The sequence below is a fragment of the Elephantulus edwardii genome, unplaced genomic scaffold (genome assembly GCF_000299155.1).
Source record: "Elephantulus edwardii isolate Elephantulus edwardi_28Jun2011 unplaced genomic scaffold, EleEdw1.0 scaffold00254, whole genome shotgun sequence".
Lineage (NCBI taxonomy): Eukaryota > Metazoa > Chordata > Mammalia > Macroscelidea > Macroscelididae > Elephantulus > Elephantulus edwardii.
Window position 1 is genome coordinate 3,064,361 of NW_006400004.1, and position 17,554 is coordinate 3,081,914.

Genomic DNA, 17,554 nt, shown 5'->3' on the forward strand with positions numbered 1-17,554 from the left:
TTTTTTTTTTTTCTTTCTTGTATACTGTCGAGTCGGATCTGACTTGCACAGGAAGAAATTGCCCGTCTGTCTCCAGTGGAGCATCTGGTGGATTTGAGCTACATGCTTTTGGGATTGCAGAGCAGCTTCTTGCCACAGAGCTCCCTTCCTATTTCATTTTTTTGTTTTTTCACAAGTGCTTTCCTTATTTGGAGTTTCTTTCTTCTCCAAATAAACTTGACAATTTCCCTTCCTTTCAATCTCCTTGAAAAATTAATTTGGTATCTGGATTGGAATTGCATTGAACATGTGGATTGCTTTTGGCAGGATTGTAATTTTCACAATATTGAGTCTTCCTATCCACGAACAGGGTACCTTTTTCCATTTCTTTGGGTATTTTACTGTGTCTTACAGAAATATTCTATAGTTCTCTTCGTATTGGTCTTTTGTGTCTCTAGTTAGGTTCACTCCCAAGTATCTTAATTTGTGGTTGTCCATTGTAAATGGTATTACTTGCTTTTCTTCTCTGAGTTATCTTTGTTACTGTAGAGAAATCCCACTGATTTTTTTTTATATTGATCATACATCCTGCCACTCTACAAAATTGGTCTACTAGCTCTAATAGCAAGTAATAAATGCTGTAGAGGATTAGGAATTCATATATTGTTGGTGGGACTGTAAAATGGTACAACCACTATGAAAGGCAATTTGGTGCTTCCTCAAAAAATGAACATAGAAATTCCATATGGCCCAGTTATTACACTGCTTGTGATATACCCCAAGAAAATGAGAACTGGAGTTTAAACGAAGACATGTACACCAGTGTTCATAGCAGCATTATTCACCATTGCAAGAACATGGAAACAGCCCAGATGTCCAACCACAATGTAATAGATTGAGAAATTATGGTATATTCACAAGATGGAATATTATGCACCACACAGGAGCAATGATTTTGTAAATTATCCCTAACTTAGGAGGGACTGGAGAACATTATGTTATGTCAACTGAGTCCCATATGGACAAATACTGTATAAGACCATCACGGCAGAATGAGTATGAGGATCTGGGGGTGGAGGGCTAGCAGAGGGCTGAGGATGGGGGGTGGGTATTAATCGTAAGGTCGCACGATGTGGGGTGTGTATGAAAGAAATGAGAAGATCCAGGGTGAAAAACAATGCATATGAACTTTGTAAATAAACCAGGTGTTGTTGTTATGTGTTTTCAAGTCACTTGTGACTCATAGTGACCCTATGTACAAGAGCCCTAAATGCTGCTCAATCCTGTGCCAACCTCACCATCTCCAACACACTTATTCCCACCACCCCAATCACAGAATCAATCTATCTATCTCATTGAAAAAAGAAATTATAGAATTAGTGGAAGATACAATTGAAGTTATACATACAGATATATGTATGGAAAAATTGAAATATCATATTATGCAGTTTAAATATAATCATATGAAAAGTTTAGTGTTGAACCCCTCAACAAAAAAATTTCTCAAACGATATCCCAGACCATATAGTTTCATTCAGGTGAGAAAATTTACTTTCCAGGGAACCCTGCTCATCTTTCTACAGTTCATGACGATGTCTCATGGTAAGTTCTTAAATTGACTCTCTTTTCTTTGGGATGACACACTAAATCTATTCCAACTTTAACTAAGTTCTTCAAATATTTGACAACAACAATTATGGGTCTCAATATCTTCTACATATTATTGTTGTTGTTGTTCCAACTGTGACTGTAGTGACCACAAAACCAATGTATCTGAAACCTGCTCTATCCTTTGTCATCTCATTAGATTGTTGCTGTTGTTGTTGTTATGTGCTGTTGAGTCACTTGCGACTCATAGCCACCCTATGTACAACAGCCTTAAACCCTGCTCTGTCCTGTGCCAAAAGCACTGTCTCCGACACACCCATCCCAATTGCCCCAGTCACTGAATCAATCCATCTCATAGAGGGTCTTCCCCTCCTGCGCTGTCCTTCCACCCTCCCAAGCATGATGTCCCTCTCCAAGGACTGGTCCCTCCTTACAACATGTCCAAATTATGTCAGACGAAGCCAAAGAATTCTTACCTCCAAGGAGCAGCCTGGTTTAATGCTCTCCAGGATGAATCTGATTGTTTTCTTAGCAGCCATTAGATTAGTTCCTTTAATTTTTTTCCTATTTCAGAGATTTGAAAGTTGCTGAATATTAATCGTTACTTTCTGAATGTGCTCAAATTTATCCTTTTTTGTTTTTTAATTCCAGTCTCTACAATGAAGAGATTGAGATTGTTGACAGCTTCAGTTTGCTTGGCTCTACATTCAACACTTTTGATACCAGCAGCCAGGAAATGAAAAGATGAATTGCAGTGGGAAAATCTGTCAGAGACCTCTCCAAAATACTGAAGAGCAATGATGTCAGTCTGGAGACTAAGGTGCACCTGATATAGGCCATTGTCTTTGCAATCACTTGCTATGCATCAGAGAGCTGAACAATGACTAGGGATGATAGAAGAAGAGTTGATACCTTTGAGCTGTGGTGCTGGTGAAGAGTATTAAATATACCATGGAACGCTAGGAGAACAAACAAGTTCATCCAGGAGAGGGTGAAGCCAGGCTGTTCCTTGGAGGCAAGGATTCTGAAGCTCTCTCTGACATACTTTGGGCATTTTGCAAGGTGGGATCAGTCCTTGGAGAGGGACATCATGCTTGGGAGGGTGGAGGGACAGCGTAGGAGAGGAAGACCCTCTATGAGGTGGATTGATTCAGTCACTGGGGTAATGGGGATAAGCTTGTCAGAGAGAATAAGATTGGCAAGGGATAGAGCAGGGTTTAGGGCTGTTGGACATAGGGTTGCTATGAGTCACAGGTGACTCTACGGCACATAACAACAACAAAAACAACAATAATCTAGGTAATTCAGCAACAAAAGGAGGGAGGCACATATATATCTATTTTTGTTAAATTCTGGAATTCTATTCATTAATTTTAAGATGACATTAGCTTCTGGGTATCTACTTCATCTTGCTGACTTCTGAGGACATATTGTTGTGTACCATAGAGTCAGAACCAACCCATAGCTGACACTGGTGAGTTTTCAGGCAGTTAATCGCATGGTAGTAGATTGCCTGCCCAAACTGTGTGCTTTTGAGATTGCAGCACATCTTCTATCATTGTTGTTAGGTGCCACTGAATTGAGCATAACTCATAGTGACCCTACGAACAATATCTCTGAATCTGTCCTATTTGTGCCATGCTGACAATCTTGAGCTCATTGTCACAGTCATTGTTAATCAACATAGAAAAAGATCTTTTTCTCTTTGGTGTCCCTTTCCAAGGAATAGGCCCTGCTAGCAAAATGCTCAAAGTATGAGAGGCAAAGCTTCATCATCTTTGCCTCAAAGGAATATTCTGGCGGCACCTTCTCCAAGATATTCCTTTGTTCTTTTGGCAGTCTATGGGATATTCAGCACTCTTCTCTAACACCATAGTTTAAAGGTATTATTCTTCTCTCATCCTTATTCATTGCTCAAATAGTCATGAAAAAGTCTTATTTTCCCCACATCTAGTTAAGGTATGTTTCCCTCATTCTTTTAAAGTTTTAAGCCAGGAAGACAGTCTGTGTAGTTCTACTATTTTATTAAACTTAGCTCCTGGCAGGCTGACAGAATAGTCCCAACTCTAGTACTCAATGTATTTATTTCTAGTTTTTTTTCCATTTTATGTAATTTGCCGATTTTTATAATCATGCTTTCTACTTCCTTATCCAAATTCATTATATTAGCTAATAAAATCAAGTAGTACTTTCACAATAAGTCTGAGGGGAAAAAAATCACAACATGAACTAGAAACTATTTCAAAGACAAGAAAAATATAGCAAATTCTGTAGAATATAGAGTAAGTAGTGATTAGATGAAAAAATTATATATTTAAATACATATATTGTTGTTTTTATGTACCATTGACTAAGAACTGACTCAGAGGCGATCTTTCAGCTGATTTTCAGAGGCAGTAAATGGCATGGTAGGAGACTGCCCACCTTTCTCCAGTGGAGCCACTGGTGGGCTCGAATCATGTGCCTTTGGATTGGCAGTGTAACTCCTTACCACTAAGCTACCAGCGCTCCCTAAATACATAAACTAGAGAACATAAAAGTTTATAATTAACAACCTAGGTTCATTTTTTAAGAAGCTAAAATAATAAACAAAACTCAAAGTAAAAAAATGAAATAGACCAAAGATGAATAATAAAGAAAATAAATCTTAAATTGCTTATTTGGAAGGATAAATAAAATTCAAACTAAAAAAGACAGAAACAGAAAATATCAGACATATGTGATAAAATATAAAAAACCACAACGACATAGCAACCCTCCATAGGGTTTTTGACTGAGGATAAAAATCTTAACAGGAGATTCTTTATTCTGGAATTCCATTTGCCTCTGTGGTTCACCTTGCCAACAATATATGTGTTCATGTGTGAATTCACTTCTTAGAATAAGAAATAAGATGAAAATAAAAAAGGTAGTATAGGCCCAGAAGCTAAGCCTAGAAGGCAGGAGAAACAGGACAGAAGGCTGCATGCAACTGAGAATCACAGGGAGATGTGTGAGAAGTGCTGCAGCAATGCATGGATTGTAACTGATGCCATAAAATAAAAATTTGTATGAACAAATGAATGCAAAATGAATTACTCTGTAAATTTTCAAAGCGTAAAAGAAAAGCTCAATAAATTATTTACACTTCATTAACTTCTTTGATTGTGTTCTATAGATTCTTTTCAAAAGCTGCATATTTTTCAATTATATGAAATTATATTGAATCACATTTTATTGAATAAGTTCTTCTAATTTTAAATATACATTAAAATGTCATGATGAAATATGTCTCTACATGTATCTACAGATGTCTGTCTTAGAGTAAAGTTAAAAAAATTATCAAAATGCTTTCTCTTAAATTGCATAAAACAATTACAAATATGAGTATCAACATGAATCTGCTCTAAAGCTTACCTTTCTCTTTTTATTTTTTCCATCAGGTAGAGGAAAATGATCTTCCAAAAACTCACCCAAGGAAACCAAGAGCTTCTCTTTATATTCTTTTATAGTAAGCATTTTAGTTTTCAGCTCATTAAAGATTCTGGCAGATTAAAACAATTAAGCAATTAGCTCATATAATACATATGTACATATTGTGCTGTTGTTATTTACTCTTGAGTCAGAATGGACTCATAGCTGAGCCTCCAGCAGGTTTTCAAAGACAGTAAAAATTACATAGAGAATGCCCATCTTGTTCCCCAGAGAATACCTGGTAGATTCGAATCACACACCTTTTGGAAGGTAGAACTCCTTACCATGAGGCCATCAGAGTTCCTTATACGCATATAAAACTTGTTATTGTTGTTAGGCGCTTTGGAGTTGAGTATGACCCATGGTGACTCTATGAACAATAGATCTGAACCTTTCCTTGCCATCCTCACCATATCTGATATACTTGAGCCCATTATTACAGTCATTATGCCAACCAACCTCAGTGAGGATCTTCCTCTCTTTTATTGGTCCTCCACCTTTCCAAGCATGATGTTTTTTCCCAAGGACCAATATTTCTTAACCACATGACCAAAGTATATGAGACAAAGCTTTGTCATCCTTGTCTCCAAAGAGAATCCTGGAAGACTTTCTCCAAGACATTTGTTTATTCTTTTATCAGTTCATGAGATATTCAGTACTCTTCTCCAACACCAACACTGATTCTTCTTCTATTATCTTTATCCATTGTATAACTTTCAGATGCATAGCAAGTAACAGAAAAGACCATGGCTTGAATCACATCATACATATAATTAGTGAAACTCATAAAATTAATTAAATCATGGTCAAACTTCACTGCTTAAAACAAATATCTAGTTTTATGAAATTGTTGTTTATTTTGTTGTTGACTGTCATCGAGTCAAACACAACTCTTAGTGGCCCTGTGAACAAAAGGCCTGAAGCCTTTCTATAACTATCATCATTTATTAAAGTTCATAGTTTCCAGAAGCATGTTGTGTAGGAAGCGGATGACATTCTTGCTTTCAATTTATGAAGTAATATTCTCTAATAAACATTATGAGGAAACTAAATATACCATCAAGTCAAATTACTGAAAAAAAGACTATGTAACTCATAATTGGCAAAAAGTAGAGCAGGTCTCACAACTGCTAGTAGAATTTGTTTTCTATGCATTTCTTATACTAGAAAAATGCAAATAATTTCTCCTGTTTTAAAATCTCAAGGGCTCTGGTGGCCTAATGCGTAAGGAGTTGTGCTGTCAAAAGCAGGCATTTTGAATCTACATTCTGTTGTTCTGAGAGAGAAACTTTTTCCTCTATGATTTACAGCTTCTGAAAACTTACTAGAGCATCAACTATGAGTCAGTTTTGACTAAATGGCACCTCACAACAACAATTTCAAGAATGCATGAAACAATGTATATAAATGAAATACAATGTATACAGCTTTTGTACAAAAACCAATATAAAATTAAAAATTTAATAATAAAATAATTAAATGAGGTAGCATGTAAAATTATATTTAGCATGAAGAAAAACAATCTATAGAATTAAATCTTTTTAAAAATTAAAAAAATCTAGATCACAAAAGTAATACCTTGATTCAGAAATAGGTACGGCCTGGTTTATCAGTTCACTGTGTACATTATTGAGAGATTGCAGTATCTGTTTTTGTTCATCCAACCACTGTTGTTCCCTTTAATAGTGAAAAAACAAACAATAGACAAATAAACTATTAACTGTCAATTCAATATGTATCAGAGATTAAGGGCCATGGCAGCCCAGTATTGAACAATTAACTGTCAATTGAAGATAAGTAGTTTTAATCTACCAGATGACATAGAAAAAAAGATACAGGAGGCTGAAAAGACCACAGCAATTCTGCTCTATCCCACAGCATGAGGATGAGTCAGAATCAATGGAATGAGCTTTTATAACAGAAAAATACCTTTTCAGGTCTTCCTTTAGCTTTTCATTTTTTGACTGAACAGTAGACAGTACCATTTCCAAATCACGTCTCAACTTTTGGAACTGAAAAATAAAGAATTATTTAGTCTTTATTCTCATGAATAGTTGTAGTTATTACACATTGGTCTAAAATCAAAACTTCAGTCCAGAAATCAATAGTAAACAAAAGTTATCTATATATAGCAGTGTCTAATCCACTTCCTAAACATGCCTCCAGAAACTCTATGAACTTTGATAAGTGTCATTAGCTGTAGAGGGGCTTCAAGCTTTTTGTTCATAGGGTTGCTATGAGTAGTGCTTGACTCAAAGGCAATCAACAACAACAACAATATATATATTATATATATAAAATATATATATTACAAAAAGTATGATTAAATATAAGAAATATAAAAAGGAGTCTTGAGTAATATATTTTTATTACATACTGAAAAATAAATTAGTGTAAATTTCAGGAATTACTTAGATTAGGGGTCTTCTCTAAGGAGACTATGCAAAAATAGATACAAATGGAATTTACTCATCCAACAAATATTTGTTATTTGTCATTGGCAAACAGATTGTTGAAAAGATGTGAAACGAAAAGTCAAAGGACTTCAGGTAAAAAGAATACATCAGATATGGACACAAAAATAAATAAAGAGCACTGCAAGTGGGAAAAATTTGGGTTAATTTTTTTAAATTATTTTTTTTCTTATTTTAATGTCTTTAAAAGACATTTAGATATGTAGAGGAAAACAATAATAATGGCTAATCGATTTTATAAATTATAAAGAAGCAATTTATATCACAGCAATTGCACAATTAAAGAGGCTGTTGTGATGTGCTATTGAATCAAATCTGATTCAAAACTGACCTTCAAGTGGGTTTCTAGAAATTGTAAATCACATGAGAGGAGATTTCCCATCTTTCTCTCTTGGAGCAGCTGGTGGATTCAAATGTTGGGTTGACAGTGCAACTCCTTACCAACCTATAAGCCACCAGAGTTCCTTTATATGTAATAAATAGGTGCTGTTAAGTGTGACTCATGGAAACCCTAAGAACAAGAGATGTGAAACCTGTCCTATTCTGTGCCAGCCTCACAATCTCTGACACACTTGAGCTCATTGTCACAGCCACTGTGTCAATCTACCTAGCTGAGAGTCTTCTTCTCCTTTGCTGTTCCTCTTCCTCTTTCCAAACATGACATCCCTCTTCAAGGACTAGCTTCTCTTAACAACAGCTCAAAAGTCTGTAACATGAAGTTTTATCATCTTTGCATACAAGAAGCACTCTGGCTGCACATTCTCCTGTTTGTCTTTTGGTAGTCCTTGGGGTATTTAAAACTCTTCTCCAACACTATAGCTCAAAGGCATCAATTCTTGTCCGTCATCTTTATTCAGTGTCCAATTCTCGGTAGCACAGCAGGTGATTGAAAAGACCATGGTCTCAATCATACCTTGGTCCTCAAAATAGTATCATTGCTCACCAATAATTTGAAGAGGTCAAAGACTACAGATTTTCCCACTGCAGTACATCTCTTAAACTCTTGATTGCTGGTACCAAGTATACCAATTGATCATCCAAGATGAAGCCATTGACAGTCTCAATCTTTTCTCCATCTATCATAATGTCCAGTGTTAGAAGTTTGGCTTTTTTGACATCGGATGCAATTTATATTGAAGGCTGCACTATTTGATCATCTGCAGCAAGTGCTTTAAGTTCTCCTTACTTTCAGCAAGCAAGGTTGTGGCAACTGCATAATGCAGGTTATTGATGAGCCTTTCTCCAATCCATATGGTACATTCTTCTTCATAGAGTCCAGCTTCTTGAAAATTTGCTAGGCACACAGATTGAACAGGTATGAAGAAAAGGATAAAACCCTGACATATGCCTTTCTTAATTTTAAACCAGGAAGTGGAAAGGTATATAAACTCTACAATCATACAGATGATGTTAATTAGACAACAGAGTTCAGGTCTTTTGTTCATAGGGTCAGTATGAGTCATATTCGATTTGATAACACTTAACCACTGCTAAGTGAGACTAGTGTTGTTATATTTGGAGGAACATTCTTCTACTTTGTGTATCACTCTTCGTTAATTCACTGTATTGAGATAATCTGAGTTTGCTGTGATGCTGAACCTTGTGCCATTGGGGTGGGTATCAAATATCATAATGGTCTCCCAATGTGGGCAGTGTTTGGTGGAGTTCTCAGATGCACAACAGGTTTGCAAGCAGGATTGGCATTCAATTCCTAAACCACATGCCTACATAAACTTTATGAACTTGAAGAAATGACAACAATTATGGAAAGGCATTAGGTCCTTTGTTCATAGAATTGCTAGAATTGTTAACAGTCAAATGTTTAATAATCACTGTGACACCATAAAAAAATACCCACTGTCATTTAGCTGATTCCTCATCATAGTTATCTCCCCATTAGGAAAGTCCTAAGAGTCAGAATATACTCTGCAATAATGGGTTTGGTTTTGATAATTTTAAATTCAATATGCTTAAATATGCTACTTCTCATAAATTTTGTATAGAGCAATGTCAATTAGAATTCTAAGAAGATCTTTTGGAATGATAAGTCAATAATTAATTTATAAAGAAATAGAAATTTTTTTAAAGAACAAAGTTAAAGAATTCCTATCACTTTATTTCCAACCTTATAAAGCTCTAATAATTAAGACAGTGTATTTGGCTTAAAAGTCGAAACAACAGTCAAAGAAAAAATAAAAACAGCACAAACTAAAATAAAACAGAATAGAAATTGAGAGTAGGTAAATAGATTCATATACATATGGTCAATTAACTTTCAACTAAAGGTGCCCAGAGAGTTCAACAAAGACCAGACAGGTTTGTTTGTTTTTTTTCAACAATTCATGCTAGCATATCCATTACTAAAATAAATAAATAAATTTTAAACTTATGTATTCTGGGTGTCTAAGGTTTATCATTCAAAATTTTCTTTCCTAGTCAAAAGATGAACTGTTTTTTTGCTGAAGTAATTATTCCATTAAGGAGGGAGAATGCCATGTGGATGGGCAGGAATATATCAATACGGAATTCTCACTACTGGGCCAAATGGCAGCACCATGATAGATGGAGAAGAGATTGAGATTGTTAACCATTCAACTTGCTTGGTTCCACAATCAACACTTGGTACCAGCAGTCAGAAAATCAAAGATGAATTGCATGAGGGAAATCTGCTGTCAGGAACCTCTCCAGAGTGCTGACAAGCAACGATGCTGGTCTAGAGACTAAGGTGCACCTGATCCAGACATAGTATTCACAATTACTTGCTCTGCATCAGAGTTAGACAATAACCAAAGAAGACTGAAGAAGAGACACCTTTGAGCTGTGCTGGAGAAGAGTTTTGACCCATGGACTACCAAGAAAGCTAACAGGACTGTCCTGGAGAGGATGAAACCAAGCTGTTCCTTGGAGGCATGGATTTTGAGGTTCTGTCTCACATACTTTGGGTATGTTGCCAGGAGGGGCTAGTCCTTAGACGAGAATATCACACTTAGAAGTGTGGAGGGACAGAAAGGAAGGGAAGACCTGAATGAGATGGACTGACACAGACTGGAGTAATGAGGGTAGGTGTATCAGAGACAGTGAGACTGGCTCAGGATAGAGCAAGGTTCAGATATACTGTGCTTAGAATCGATGAAAGTCATAGTTGACTTGATGGCAAATAACAATAATACACACAATCACACACATATGTATATACATATAGAGTTCCTAAACTTTATTCTCTATAGAGATAAAAAGAAAAAAAATGAAGAAAATTTGGTGCTCTCAAGCTAAAAGAACTGAAGAACAAATTTAAACCATGAGCTGTAAAACTATTCTACGGTCAAAACTTTCAGTGATGTAGGAAGTATCAAAAGAAAATGGAAAGTATACACAGAGTCACTGCACCAAAAAGAACTGGTTGACACTGTACCATCTCTGGAAGTAGCATATGCTCAAGAGCAAAGAAGTCTAAACTGCACTTAAGGTTTTGGCAAAGAGTAAAGCTCCAGAAATTTATGGAATACTAATCAAAGTTTTGCCACAAACAAGCAATTCAAAGGATGCTTATTAGTCTATGCCAAGAAATTTGGAACGCAGCTAACAGGCCAACCAACTATCAACTAGAAAAGATCCATTTTGCTCCAATTTAAAAGCACAGTGCCAACAGAGTGTAGGAATTATCAAACAATATCATCAAATACACATACAAATAAAATATTGCTGAAAATAAGTGAAAAAGGGCTAAAACAATACACAGAGAAATGAAAAAAATTCAAGCTGGATTCAGAAAAGGCTGTAGCACAAGGGATATCATTCCTGATGTAAGATGAATGTTAGGCGAAAGAAGGAAATACCAATAAAACTTGTATTTTACTGACTGTTCAAAAGCATTTGATTGTAGGGATCATAACAATTTTGACTTAACATTAACAAGAATAGGAATCTCAGAATACTTAGTTGTGCTCATCAGAAACCGAAACATAGACCAGAAGCTTTTGTGTGAACAGAACAAGGGCACAGAGCAAGGTTTAAAATTAGATAAGGTGTATGTCAGGGTTTTATCCTTTTTCCTTACCTATTTGGTCAGTATGCTGAGAAAAATCACTAAAGAAGCTGGACTTTATGAAGAAGAATGTGGCATCAGGATTGGAGGAAGACTCAACAATAGCCTGCATCAACCTTTAAGTACCTAATAGCAACAACAATAGAATTGTCTGAAATTGTTAAGACGTGCAGTCAAGTTAAATGAATAATAATTAGCGAATAGATGCAAAAGTTGGAAACAAAGAAAAAAGACTATTAATTGGAATACAGGGACTTGGAAAGACAGAGAGTCAACAAAAGTGAGGAATACCCCCAACAAGATGGACCAACATAGTGGCTGTCACAATGGACCCTAGTATATCAGAAATGATGAGGATGGCACAGGACAGGGCAGGGTACAGATCTGCTGTTCATAGGGTCGCTATCAGTTGTAGTCAACTTGATGGTACCTAACAACTATATATGCTTGGGCCTTACTGACAGAATGTACAGTTATCCATCTGATACTTTATGCATTCACCACCAGAGTTCTTTAATAGCATCAGGCTTCTTCAAATCCCAAGTCTTTCTGTAATTCTGTACACTGTGGATCTCTTTTCATCACTATTTCTACCTCCAGGCACATAAAGATACTTCTATCATTTCAGGCTCCAGAAACATGTCATAAAATTCCTGCTTGCTTTTATTCTCTTTCCTAGACTTTGACCTTAAAGATTTATACTTTAAAAATATCTTTTATTGGCATTGTGGTAAGTTTTGAGATGATATACGTATGTTTAGTCATTTTGCTAAGCTTCCTTTTTTTATTTTGTTACTAAGAGATCAAATGAAAATTCATTATGAATTTTTTTAAATTTTATTTTATTAATTTTAATGAACATTTACAGAGATTTTGGATTTCCATTCATTCATTGTTGCACTTTTTTCTCTAGTCCCCCTACCCCCTGCAGTTCGTTCCTCTCTTTGAAAAGCAAAAGATAAACTTCTTTGTTGGTATACAATCCCCCCACCCCCAGCCCCAAATGGAATCCACTATGCAACCTTAATTCTGGATTCCTGTGATAATCATAATACCCTAACATATATCGCTTTTAAACTGTTCTCTCCCTCATCTGTTTCAATTCAGTATACATAATTCATCCAGTTTTTCTCCGTCTTACCACAACCTTGATGTCAGTCCCATTCTACAACAGAGTAATTTTTATATTAAACACTAACTTTAGCAATTGATAAGAAAGTTCAAAATTTAAATTTGTTAAAATATTCAATAAAAAAGAATTAGAAATTATTTTAACAATAGTTTTAAAGAAAATGTATTCTAGTTCTTATATCACAAATTTACTCATGCTATTTAAGTAATAAATCATTTGAAATTTCTATCAATTCATTAAATTACTTACCTCTTCTTTTCCTAATGAGAGTAGGGTATCTTCACTCAGTGGAATAACTACAAAACAAAGCAAATCAAATGTATACATAAGCTTATGTACTAATTAAAATTCAAGAATCCTGTGGTTTGTAAGATACCCATCACCCTTTACACTTATTGTTTATGAAATGTAAGTTGTTTTATAAATACAACCAACAATATAAAATTCTACAAATATATTATTATATCTATGAATTTTTGTGTCCTTTCTTGTTTTGTTTTCTCAACCTCCCAAAAGCAAAGTTAACCATGTCTGATTATATTTTTCTCTAACATTTAATTACATGATCATATATACATATATTTATGGTGTATATATGTATACATAGATACTAGTGACATGTAACTGATGATTTCAAAAGCAAAACAGATTGAAGGAAAGACTCAATGAACCTGAAGAAAATAAAATCAATGAAAAATATCCAATTTGATACTATAGCAAGAAATAGATTAAAAATATAAATAAATACTACCCCCCAAACCGAAAAAGAACTTCAGGGACTTATGTGACTAATTAAAAACAAAAGTGGAGAAAGATGGTATAGCTGAAAAAGTAGTAAAAGAAAGAACAGTTGAAAATTTCACAAATATAGTCAAAGATATTTATTAATATATTCAAGAACTGATTGAAGGTGCTATCAGAGTGATCCTATAAACAGTAGATGTCCCATCCTCTTTCAACCTCACAATCTCTGACACACTCAAGCCTATTGTTACAGTCATTGTGCCAATCTATCTGGTTGAAGATCTTCCTCTCCTTTGCCATTCCTCCATCTTTCCAAGTATGATGTCCTTCTCAAAGGAATAGCCTGACTTAACAATATGCCCAAAGTATGAAGCTTTGCCATCTTTGCTGCAAAGGGGCAATTTGGCTTCACCTTCTCCAAGACATACCTGTTTGTTCTTTTGGCAGTCTATGGAATTTTCAGTACTCTTTTCCAATACCACATTTCAAAAGCATCAATTTTTCTTCTGTCATCCTTTTTTCTTTGTCCAGCTCTCAGATGCATAGTAAATGACTGAAAAGACCATGGTCTGAATCAGATGTACCTTTTTAGTCTTTAAGCTAACTTTGGAAAGTTCCATGACTGCTGACTTCCCCAGTGGAATACAACTCCAGATCTCCTGAATGCTGGTGCCAAGTGTATCTATTGTAGATTCAAGTAAAATAAAGTCATTGACAGCTTTAATCTTTTCTCCATTTATTATGATGTTGCTTGTTGGTCCAGTGTTGAGAATTTTTGTTTTCTTGATATTGAAATCAAATTCATATTGAAGGATGCTATGTTTGATCTTCTGCAGCAAGTATTTCAAGTCTTCCTCCCTTTTGACAAGCAAGGTTGTGCCATCTGCATACTGAAGATTCTTTTCCCCCCCTTGTAATTTTTTTTAAATTTTATTTTATACTGGTTTACTTACAAAGTTCAAAAAGTTTATATACATTGTTTTTCACATTGGACTTTTCCCCTTTCCTTTACCAATCCTTTCCTCCACACATCAAATTGTACAACCCTCTATTTAAGCCCCATCTCCCCTCCTTGGATACTCATACACACTCTACAATATTGGTCCTATAGAGCATTTGTCTTTATGAGACTGAGTTAGTTCCATTAGCATAATGCTTTCCAGTTCCTCCCATGTTAGGTAATAATTTACAAAATCATTGCTCCTGTGTGCTGCATAGTATTCCATTTTGTGAATGTACCATAATTTCTCAATCCATTCCATTGTGGTTGGGCATTTGGGCTGTTTCCATGTTCTTGCTGTAGTGAACAACACTGCTGTGAACACTGGGGTATAAGTCTCTGTTTGTGCCTCAGTTCTCATTTTCTCAGGGAATATTCTTACATATATTCTTGATGAGTCTTCTGACGATCCTGATACCACATTCTCCTTCATAGAATCCAGCCTCTTTAATAATTTGCTCAGTATACAGACTGAATAGATATGGAGAAAATACATAACCCTGACACACATCTTAATTCTAAACCATGTAGTGCTCCCTTGCTCTGTTCACATAGTAGCCTCTAGGTCTACGTCTAGACTTAGCATGAGCACAATTAAGTGTTCTGGAATTCCCATTCTTCTCAATGCTAGCCATAGCTTCTTATGATCCACACAGTCAAATGCCTCTGTATAGTCAATTAAACACAAATAGACATTCTTCTGGTATTCTCTGCTCTCATCTAAGATCCATCTAACTAACATCAATAATTATAACCTGATGCCATGACCTCTTCAGAATACAGCTTAAAGTTCTGACAGTTCCTTGTCTATGAAGTATTCTAGATGTCTCTGAATGACCTTCATCATTATTTTGATTACATATGATATTGTCTGATAATTTCAAATTCTGTTGGATTACATTTCCTAGAATGGCAACAAAGAAAGATCTCTTCCAGTCCATCATTCAGACAGCTCTCCTCGAAATGTCCTGGCATAAACTGGTGAACACATCCAGGGCTGCAACTGTCATTTGCAACATGTCAATTGGTATTAGATTAGATCAATTCCTGCAGCCTTCTTTTTTGCCAATGCCTTCATTGCAGCTTGGACTTCTCCCTTCCTTACCACTGGCTCTTGATCATGTGGTATTTCCTGAAATATTTCAGTGTTGGCCAGTTCTTTTTGATATGATGATTCTGTGTATTCCTTTCATAATATTTTTTTTCTTTTTCTGTGATTTAAAATTATCATACTAGTTTATTTTCAAAATTTGAATACACTGTTTTCCAGAACAGTCTTCCAGTTTCCCTCAACCCCTTGCCCCCGATCAAATTGTACAAAGATTGCGCATCTTTCAATATTACAAATCGATGCCTGAATGTGGGGTTTTTTTTCAGTTCTTTTAGCTTGAGAAATGCCAAGTGAGTTCTTCCCTTTTTATTCTCCAATTCTATGTCTCTGCATATATTGTTACAATAGTTTGTTTTGTCTTCTTGAGCTGCCCTTTAAAATCTTCTGTTCAGCTCTTTTACTTCTACTTCTCTTTCCTTTTCTTTGGCTTCTCAATGCTCTAGTACAATTTTCAGGATTCACTCTGCCATTCATTTCAATTTTATTTTGTTTTTCCTCCTGTCTTTGTAGGGACCTCGTTCCACAAGTCATCTGTTCTGTGATGGTTGGTCAAGAATTTTTAGGCATGATAGGCCAAAAGAAATGCATGCCAAGATCTAGAATGAAATTTTTAAAAGGTGAAGAGAAAAGAAGAATCTTGGAAATAGTCAGGAAAAAAACTCCCCAATGATTGTTCTTTAGGGAAAAAAACAATTAGAATCAAAGAAATTGCAACCTAGAAGTGTTGTATGTTGTTGTTATTGTTGTTATGTGCTGTCAAGCTGGAATGAAGTCATAGCTGACGTTGTAGTGGGTTTAAAAAGGCAATAAATCACACAAGAGGAGACTGTCTATCCTTCTTCCATTGAGCAGCTGGTGGATCCAAGCTACGTTCCTTTGGGATTGCAGCACAGCTTTTTATCACGAGGCCACCAGAGTTCCCTAGATATGTATATATATAATAATAATCTTCTTAAAGAATAAAAGAGAAATACAGACAATCTCAGACAAAAGGAGGGGGGGACCACAATTTACCAATCAGTGGACCTATCCTAAAACAGCACCCAAAGAAGCTCAAAAAATAGAAAACAATACAAGAAGGAATGTTGCAATGTTAGTGTATAAGAAAGAATAAAAAAGAGTAAAATCAGGTAAGAAAGCTGTCATAAGTTCTATAGTCACATTCACTCACTCATTGCCATGGACTTGGAACCAACTCATAGCTGACCCTTCAGTGAGTTTTCAGAGCCTTTAAACTGCGCATGAGTAGACTGCCCATCTTTCTCTCTCAGAGCAGCTGATGGGTTTAAACTGTCTCTCTTTGGTTTGACAGTGCAACTCCTAACACACTAGCCCCAAAGAGTGACCCACTATAAACATACAAATGAATTAGTCAACAACATAAGGGAGCTTGAATATGGATTTCAGTTCAGATTTTGGTTAGAGTTCACTCCTGATACCTTGATCGTAGTCTTAATACCCCAATTTCTATAAGAAAATGCTAAATGAAAGCTATGGCACTATGAATTAAATAATATGGCCCTTTTATCCATGTTATGTCATTGTTGTTATGTACCATTGAGCTGGAACTGACCTATAGCTGACTCTCCAGGTTTTCACAGGCAGTTAATCATACTGGAAGAGATTGTCCATCTTTCTCCCATGGAGCACATGGTGGATGTCAACTGCCTACTTTGGGGTTGGCAGCACAATTCCCTACCACTAGGCCAAAAGTTGTGGAAATCTGCTGTCATGAACCTCTCCTGAGTACTGAAAAGCAACAAAGTCAGTCTAGGGACTAAAGTGTGCCTAATTCAGGCCACAGTCTTTGTAAATTACTAAGGATGACAGAAGAAGAATTGATGCCTTTGAATTGTGATGCTGGAGAAGCCTTGAACATACCATGGACTGTCAAGAAAACAAATAGGTCTGTCTTGAAGAGGGTGAAACCAAATTTCTCCTTGGAGGCTAGGCTTTTGAAACTCCATCTCACATACTTTGGTCATGTGGCCTGTAAAGACTGATCATA

The 17,554-nt window shown here is 35.7% G+C and overlaps 1 protein-coding gene across 1 annotated transcript in view; it reads right to left on the reverse strand.

Annotated features, from left to right (window-relative positions):
* Positions 1-17,554, reverse strand: part of CENPK (centromere protein K) — a 37,970-nt gene that overhangs the window by 5,412 nt on the left and 15,004 nt on the right. The window contains exons 4-7 of the mRNA XM_006899366.1: positions 12,941-12,987; positions 6,970-7,052; positions 6,619-6,717; positions 4,984-5,110 (exon numbers count right to left, since the gene is read on the reverse strand). Of these exons, the coding sequence (XP_006899428.1) occupies positions 4,984-5,110; positions 6,619-6,717; positions 6,970-7,052; positions 12,941-12,987 (356 nt within the window). The remainder of the gene's footprint in view (positions 1-4,983; positions 5,111-6,618; positions 6,718-6,969; positions 7,053-12,940; positions 12,988-17,554) is intronic.